The following is a 9,056-nucleotide window of genomic DNA, read 5'->3' as shown; positions in this document are numbered from 1 at the left end:
TGGCCCCTAGCTGCCCTTCAGGTCTGGAATTGAACCCACACCTGTGGTTTCCAGCCAAACAAAATACAGGCATAGGAGTTGAACATTTACCTCAGTTAGATACACTCCTTGGAGAGAACAACCATGGGAGAAAGAAGGGCTGCTTATGCACAGGGAGACAGCTCAGGGGGCAGCAGTGCATGGAGGGATGGACACTGGGAAGAGAGAACTATGGGGAGGAAGTGGAAGGGGAGCTGTTGCATTGTGGTAAACTGTGGTCAATGTCATGAGACAAAAGTATATGTGAACCGCTGTATGGAATGTGAATTTGCTCTGTTAATCTTCACCCAAATCACAATAAACAAATAAATAAAATGAAAAAAAAAAAAAAGTGAGAGCCAGGACAAGAAGAGACATAATGCACACCCATGTTCATCACAGCACTATTTACAGTGGCCAAAAGGTGGAAACAACTTAGGTGTCCGTCATCTGAAGAATGGATTATCAAATTATGGTACATACACACAATGGAATACTATGCAACCCTAAAGAATAATGTAGAATCTTATGCAAAACACCACATAACATGGATGAACTTGGAGGACGTTATGCTGAGTGAAATAAGTCAATCACAGAAAAACAAATATTGTATTAGTTCATTACTGTAAAAAGTCAAGGAAAGGTTTATATATGGAAGGAAATTTTCTTTGTTGGTTACCAGGCTGAGAAGGGAGGGAAGTGGAACACTGTTAGATAGGTAGAGACAAGTATTGATTTGGGTGAAGAGAAGGGGACTGTACCAAATGTGAGTGATCAACATGGCACTGAGGAAGAGGAAGACAGAGAGAGGTACATGGGAAGTACAGACAACAAAGATGAACCCTTTTGCATATACGGTAGTGCATTGTCAATGAAGGCAAACATGGATATATGGGTGGATAGATGGGTGGACAGGCTGAACTATTAGGTATGTCTATTCAGGGGGGAGTGTGCCCATGTATAGGGTTGGCAGACAATGTTTCTACAAGTGTATTGCTATGTTCTGTAAGAATTCCCAGGTGTATAGTAGAGCTGACAAGGGACAAGATTGTAGTCACTTCTTGGGCACAGCCAGCTACCCCAAGGGAACAAGTAGTTGGACCTGTGGGCTCAGGACCATAGTTTCAGGGGACATCAAGCTCAATTGGCATAACATACCACACAAAACATTGTTCCACCTCCTCCTTTGGTGAGTAGCAACTGGGATCTTAAAAGCTTGCAAGCAGCCATCTAGATGCAATAATGGGTGCAAAGAGAATGAAGAAAACCAATGATTCATGGAAGCAATTAGTCCAAGTGACTGGTACACCATGCAATCCGCAGCCTATATTATTATGAGACCAGAAGAACTAGATTGTGCCTGGCTACCACTGTCAACCACTTGGAGTGGGATCTATGGAGAAGATCCTGGATAGAGTGAGAGGACAATGTGGAACAAAACTCAAAATCATTTGGAAAAAAAGGAAAAAGACCAGGTTTGCTGGTCTGATAGAGCCTGATGGAACCACTGAGACTAGGGCCCCTAGCTGCCCTTCAGGTCTGGAATTAACCACTCCTGTGGCTTCCAGCCAAACAAAAGACAGGCAGATGAGGTAAACATTTACACTAGGTATATGCACTCCTTGAAGGACTGTGTATGCACTGGGAGACAGCTCAGGGGGCAGGAGTGCATGGAGGGAAAGACACAGGGGAGAGAGAACAATGGGGAGGAAGTGGGAGGGGAGCTGTTGCATTGTGGTTAGTTGTAGTCAATTCATGAGACAAAGTGTAGTGAACTGCTGTATAGAAAGTGAATTTGCTCTGTAAACTTTCACCCAAATCACAGTTAAAAAAAAAAAAAAAAACCAACCTTATGGGGGCATAGTTGTGGATATGATCAAGATATAACTTAACACCTCACAGGATTAAATTACTGGGTTTGAAGGCTTGGGGCCACAGTCTTGTGGGACAACTCAGTTAATTGGCATAACATAGTTCATAATGTTTTATATACTAGTTTGGTGAGTAGTGCCTTGGGTCTTAAAAGCTTGTGAGCACCTGTCTAAGAAGATACAACTATTGCTTCCTGTTTGGAATAAAGGAGAGTGAAGGAAACCAGATGCATGGAAAAAGTTAGTCTGCAGGACTGGTGGCTCATGAGAACCACAGCCTCTTCTAATCTGAGATCAGAAGAACTAGATGGTGCCTGGCTACCACTACTGACTTTTCTGACTAGGGACACAATAGAAGGTTTCAGTTAGACTCACGGAAACAATTAGTCCAAAGGACTTGATAACCCACATGAACCACCGCATCTTGTAATCCAAGACCAAAAGAACTAAACAGTGCATGGCTACCCCTACCACTCACTCTGACCAGGGCCACAATAGTTGGTCCAGCTTACAGTGGGTAAAAATGTAGAACAAAATTCAGATTTAAAAGCCAAACAAAACCAGAATTATCATCTGAAAGAAATTGGAGGAACCCTGAAACTGTTGCCCTAAGATAACCTAACTTGAAACTGAAGACACTCCCAGAAACTGCCTTTCAGGCAATATTAATAGGTCTATACAATAAACAATAACACCTGGGAAGAATATGCTCCTTAGAACAATCAACTGTATGAGACCAAAAAGGCAACATTTGCCCAAAACCAAAGTTGAGAAGGCAGGAAGGGATATGGAAACTAAATGAATGGAAATGGGGAACGTTGGGAGGAAAAAAGGAGCCCTGGTGGCTTAGTCCCCTGAGGCATTTGACTGCTAACCAGAAGGTTGGTGGTTCACACCCACCAGCTGCTCCATGGAAGGAAGATGGCGCAATCTACTTCAGTGAAGATTTACAGCCTCGGAAACTCATTGGGGGTCACTGTGAGTCAGAAAGTACTTGATGGCAGTGAGGTTTTTTTTAGGTTCAGAGAGGAAAAGGGGAGAGTGCTCACACATTGTGGGGATTGCAGCAATGTCATAGAACGATTTGTAAATTAATTATTGATAGGAAAACTAATTTACTCTATAAACTTTGACCTAAAGCACAGTAAGCTGTTCAAAAAAAAATTATTAAACGGGAACCTACTTTGCTATGTAAACTTTCAACTAAAACAATAAAATATTAAAAACTAAAAGAAAGACAGGAACAGAGCTCATTCAGAATCCTGGTACTGCCTGTATAGCTGTTTTTAAGGAGCCCTGGTGGCACAGTGGTTAAGTACTTTGGCTACTATTCAAAAGGTTGGCAGTTCAAACCCACCAGCTGCTCTGTGAGGGAACAGAGGGAGAAAAGACCTGGTGATCTTGAAGACCTGCTCCTGAAAAGATTAACCCACCCACCTGCTGCCATCGAGTTATTTCTGACACATAGTGACATTTTTTGTACAGAATAGAACTGCCCCATTGATTTTCCAAGGCTGTAAATCTTTACAGAAGTCTACTGCCTTATCTTTCTCCCTTGCAGCGGCTGGTGGGTTCAAACTGCTGATCTTTTGGTTAGCAGCTGAATGCTTTAACCACTGTTCCACCAGCGCTCCTTTCCAAAAAGATTACAGCCTAAGAAATTTTGTGGGGCAGTTCTACTGTGTCATACAGAGTGACTATGAATTAGAATCAACTGGCTGGCACACAAAAACTGTATAGCTGTTTCTGGATAGAATGATTCTATTGTATGTGGTGTAAGTATTTAAAAAATTCATATCTGTTTTGATTATTTTATCTCTGTGTGGAAAGAAAAAAAATATGTGAATTTAAATTGTACTTGAAATCATACTATGCAGCATTATTATTTGGTAGATATGTTACGTAATTGTATTCCTGTTTTGAAATAGGAATTCTGTTTTGAAATCCAAATTCTTGTTAAATTTTGAGAAATAATGTAGTAGCAGACTAGTAGATATACATGAATATAGAATATTTTCATTTAATGAACAGACAAGAGCATCAGTCTTTGCTGGAAAAGTTATCTGCACTGGAGAAGAAGGTAATTGTTGGTGGCGTTGATTTGTTGGCAAAAGCCGAGGAGCAAGAGAAACTTCTTGAAGAATCTAATATGGAACTGGAAGAAAGGCGGAAAAGAGCAGAACAACTTCGCAGAGAACTTGAAGAAAAAGAGGTAATGTGACTTTTTGGTTTGGTTTAAATCTTTGTCTAAGATATTTAACTTTTCTAGTGAAAAACTTAAATACCCCTCATCTTAATGAAATTTTAAAGATTATGGTTTGCTTTGAAAGATAATGGTTGCTAAACATTTGTATCATATGTAAAATAAGTTTATGATTTAGTGAAGACCATTACTCTGAAATTTACCAATTTTTGTCATAGCAAGAACGCTTGGATATTGAAGAAAAATACACCAGCTTGCAAGAGGAAGCCCAGGGAAAGACCAAGAAATTAAAGAAAGTTTGGACTATGTTGATGGCTGCAAAGTCAGAGGTTGGTGTCTTAAAATTACATTACTAATGTAATTCTAAATTTTTTAAAAAAAGAAGTTTCTTTGATTAAGATGAAGACTCCTAAAGGAATCATAATGTGTTCTTATAATTTTTTAATTTTATTTTATTGTGATTTGGTTGAAAGTTTACAGATCAAATTCATCTTCCGTACAGCAGTTCACATACACTTTGTCTCATGATGTTGACTATAATCTCCCACAATGCAACAGCTCTCCTCCAACTTCCTCCCCGTAGTTACCTCTTCCTGTGTCCTTCCCTCCCATGCACTCCTGTCCCCTGAGCTGTCTCCCTGTGCATACACAGTCCTTCTATTCTCCCATGATTGATCTTTCCAAGGAGTGTATCTACCTAATGCAAATGTTCACTTCATATGCCTGTCTTTTGTTTGGCTAGAAGCCACAGGAATGGATTCAATTCCAGACCTAAGGGAGCTCCCGAAGGGGAGCTCTAGGGGCAATAGTTTCAGGTATTCCACCAGGCTCTATCAGACCAGCAAACCTGGTCCCTCTTTTTTTTTTTTTTTTTTTATGATTTTGAGTTTTGTTCCACATTGTTCTCGCACTCTATCCAGGATCTCCTACATAGATCCCCCTCCAAGTGGTTAACAGTGGTCAGTGGTAGCTGGGTACCATCTAGTTCTTCTGGTCTCATAGTCATATAGACTGAGGATTGCATGGTGTACCAGTCCCTTGAACTAATTATTTTCATGTGCCTTTGTTTTTGTAATTTTAAAGAAATAAATATTTCCCTCTTATGAACAATTTAAAGTTTTAGCTATTAGCTGAAATTATTTTCATATATTAATAACATGGACTAGATAGTGATAGACAGTCTCATTCCCTCCAGTGTTTCTGTGAAAGAACTGTGTAAGTTCTCACAAGATTTCTAGACCAGTGCCCTGTTTCAGACAGAGCTGGGTTTTCTATTCAGATCTGTGTATTTATAATATTTTCATGACTTTTCTGGTAGATGGCCGATCTCCAACAAGAACATCAGAGGGAAATTGAAGGCCTACTAGAGAATATTCGACAACTGAGCCGGGAACTTCGGCTTCAGATGCTTATTATTGATAACTTTATACCTCAGGATTATCAAGTAAGAGGGATGTTTTCTGACCAAAATATTAGTTTACTTGGCTGGTTAAGGAATAAGGAATTATAATTTCTATTTTAATTGATAATAAATATTTACATCTCATTTATTAGTTATAGCATTTGCTTGGACTAATGCTATCACATTTCACTTCATCTATTTTTCCTAACACCTGATTTTCATTTGAATATTTGAGTATCCACATAAGAATTTCTCAGCCCTCTGGAGGTATTCAGATTTATATAATTGCAACCAAGATTGAGGTTATTCATTCATTAAATATCCTTTATCATGTAAGTAGAATGAACAGAACCCCTGTGCTGACTTTTTTCCCTGCTTAAGGATGTTAATCCTTAATACTAGTATAATTGAAAAATCTGAGCTTTTTTTCTTTATTCCAAATTTCCATCTTTCCAATATATTTTTATAAAGTTTAACATACTGATTTTTTGAAAAATCTAATTTGAATCTCAATACAGCTTTAAGAAGTATATCTAAAAAAGAAGCCTTGATATTTTGTTACTCTTTGGACTGCAGGAGCAGCACAAAATTGGATAAGTAAATCTGTCCTTGGTTTATGACATATCTCCTTATTGGTCCTATCTGGATGGCCTGGATTTATTTAGTTAGTTATTTTATAATGAACTCTTGTGACCTCACCATCTGAAATAAAAGCTAGGACTTCGGCAGTAACCTACTTCTAACCTTCCTTTATTCCATCCCTTTGTCTCTTCCAACCCAAGGTAACCATCTCGCATCCCATGTTCCTCATTCCCTTCCCTTTCTTTTTTTTTTTAGATTTACTGGATTCTTTCTATTTTATGGATACTAATTCTTTGTTGATTATATGTGTTACAGTTATCTTCTTTTTACCTTATTTATGCTATCTTTTATTGACTGAGCATAAGTTTGTTTTTTTTTTAATTTTATTTTGATTTGGGTGAAGATTTACAGAGTAAATTCACTTTTCATACAGCAGTTCACATATACTTTGTCTCATGTCATTGACCAAAATTTACCACAATGCAACAGCTCCCCTCCCACTTCCTCCCCGTAGTTACCTCTTCCCAGTGTCCATCCCTCCGTAATCTCTTGCCCCCTGGGCTGTCTCCCTGTGCATAAGCAGCCCTTACTTCTCCCATGATTGTTCTCTCCCCTTCCCTTTCTTTTTACGTAGTTTAACTGTGGCTGTTTGTATTCTTAAAAAGTATATATATTTAAATTTTAGTTGATCAATTTATAAAAAGGGTATCATGTAGTATATAACGTTTTAAGACTTAGTTTCTTCACTTAATATTATATTATTGTGATTTTAGTCCCATGATTATTTTTCATTCTTAATACTTAATATTAAGTACTAATATTAATATTAGTACTTAATATTATTATCATTTTTAATATTTAAATATTAAATTATATTAAAGTAGACTTTAACTCTTTCAAAGGAAATGATTGAAAACTATGTCCATTGGAATGAAGACATAGGAGAATGGCAGCTAGTGAGTATTACCTTCATTTCATGAAATATTTATGGAGTACTTCCTAAGGCACTTGACTGCTAACCAGAAGGCTGGCAGTTCAAACCACCAGCCACTTCTTGGAAGGAAGGTTGGGCAATCTACTTCCTTAGTGATAACTGCCTCGAAAACCCAAGGAGGGGTCGCTGTGAGTCAGGCCTTAGCTCAATAGCGCATAATAGCAACAACAACAGCTTATGGACTAAGGAGCTCTGGTGGCATGGTGGATAAGGCATTTGGCTACTAACCAGAAGGTCAGCAGTTCAAAACCCACCAGCCACTCTGTGAAAGGAAGATGGGTCAGTCTACTTCTGTAAAGATTTATAGCCTTGGACACCCCATAGGTTCCGACTCACTGAGTCGGAATTGACTCGATGGCAGTGAGTTTGGGTTTTTTTCTGTTTGTTTCCTGTGGACTAGGACTTGTGCTGGCTACCATGGGGAGGAAGGTGGTCCAGAGATGAATCAGATGAGAATCCAGTAAGGAGGATAAACTATTTTTCTACTTAATTATAAAAGTATATGTAGTGGAAAAGATATATAGGTCAAAGGCTACATGAGACTGACTGACCTCTGGATCACATTCTGCTTCAACATGCAAATTATGTTTTACAAGTGTAACTTTAGGACATCTCATAGTAATTTGCTTTTATTCACTCCACAAAGACAATTTTCTAATTAAGACAATTTTCTCTCCCTCTTTTTTTTCCTTTTCTGAGAAATGTGTTGCATACACAGGAAATAACATGAGGAAGCAGACCCCAGTACCTGATAAAAAGGAGAAAGATGTAAGAGTGTTTTTCGTTTGTGTGTTTTTGTTTTTTAACTACAGTTGTTTCTTCTGTAGGGATGAGGGCTATTTAATTGTGGCATCAACCTGAGATTTGTTGTCAGCTCTGCTGAAAAACAGACTAATCTTTGAGGAATGGAAGCTTTACAGTGGGGTGTTTACTAGGACCAGTCTGCTCACATTCAGTCACGATGGCAGGGAAGGCTGTCATTTTTACCACAAGAGAGACATGGAGTTGATCTTTGGGTATTTTTCCCCAAGGCTCTGGTTAGATACTAGAACATGGCTTTCTACTTTTTCAGAGCTGCCCTAATCAAGTACAACAAGAGGTGGTAGCAGTTTTAGTGAAAACAACTGTTTTTCTTTATTTCTAAGGAGGTTTCTAAGTTTTGGTGCATGTACTTTAGATATTAGGATTATAAGATTTCTTGTAGACATTTATTTTGTCTTGTCTTCTGTGCTTTTTTTTCTAGGAGTTTATTCAGTATTTTAAATCTTCCCCTAAAGTGATTTTACTTTCTCCTTTAAGAGTGCCTTGTATCTGTTTTTTCACTTAGCCCTTTGAAGTGGACCTTTCCCATGTGTATCTTGCCTATACAGAGGAGAGCCTGCGGCAGTCCTTGATGAAATTAGAAAGGCCACGGACTTCAAAGGGAAAAGGCAGGCCAAAGACAGGGAGAAGGTAAGGAGTTGTTGGGTCACATGAAATGAAATCACTAAGATACTTTGAATAGATATATTTCAAGGAAATGAAATATATTTAGTTAATATGATAAATATTTTAGCTGATAAAATACAAAGTTAAACAAAGTAAACTATAATACAAAGTTAAGAAAAACTGAGTTAATTTTAAAGTTCTTATATAGTTATAATTCAAGTAAAATAAAATCTGGCTAAAGAATTAAGGTCTTCTAACTTCTTTAGGCCTCCTGGGTAATAGAATTTATTTTTATAGTTTACTTTGTTCTTTACAAGGAGCGATGGTGGTACAGTGATTAAAGCCTTCAGCTGCTAACCAAAAGGTTAGTGGTTTGAACCCACCGGCTGCTCTGTGGAAGAAAGATGAGGCAGTCTTCTTCCATAAAGGTTTACAGACTTGCAAACCCTATGGGGCAGTTCTACTCTGTCCTGTAGGGTTGCATGAGTCAGAGTTGACTCGATGTCATTTTTTTTAAGGGGGGTTGTTCTTTCCAAATATATAATAGATCACCTGCTA

At 38.2% G+C, this 9,056-nt stretch overlaps 1 protein-coding gene across 1 annotated transcript in view; it reads left to right on the top strand.

Annotated features, from left to right (window-relative positions):
- The window catches only part of KIF3A (kinesin family member 3A), a 107,485-nt gene that overhangs the window by 96,589 nt on the left and 1,840 nt on the right, over positions 1–9,056 (top strand). Inside the window, exons 13-18 of the mRNA XM_042781372.1 lie at positions 3,921–4,101; positions 4,311–4,421; positions 5,411–5,536; positions 6,979–7,032; positions 7,770–7,838; positions 8,398–8,522. Of these exons, the coding sequence (XP_042637306.1) occupies positions 3,921–4,101; positions 4,311–4,421; positions 5,411–5,536; positions 6,979–7,032; positions 7,770–7,838; positions 8,398–8,522 (666 nt within the window). The remainder of the gene's footprint in view (positions 1–3,920; positions 4,102–4,310; positions 4,422–5,410; positions 5,537–6,978; positions 7,033–7,769; positions 7,839–8,397; positions 8,523–9,056) is intronic.

Source organism: Orycteropus afer, unplaced genomic scaffold (genome assembly GCF_000298275.1).
Source record: "Orycteropus afer afer isolate SDZICR_OR568_19922 unplaced genomic scaffold, OryAfe1.0 scaffold00112, whole genome shotgun sequence".
NCBI classification, from domain to species: domain Eukaryota; kingdom Metazoa; phylum Chordata; class Mammalia; order Tubulidentata; family Orycteropodidae; genus Orycteropus; species Orycteropus afer.
Note: the sequence above shows the minus strand (reverse complement) of the source record. Positions and strands in the feature narration are given on the sequence as shown.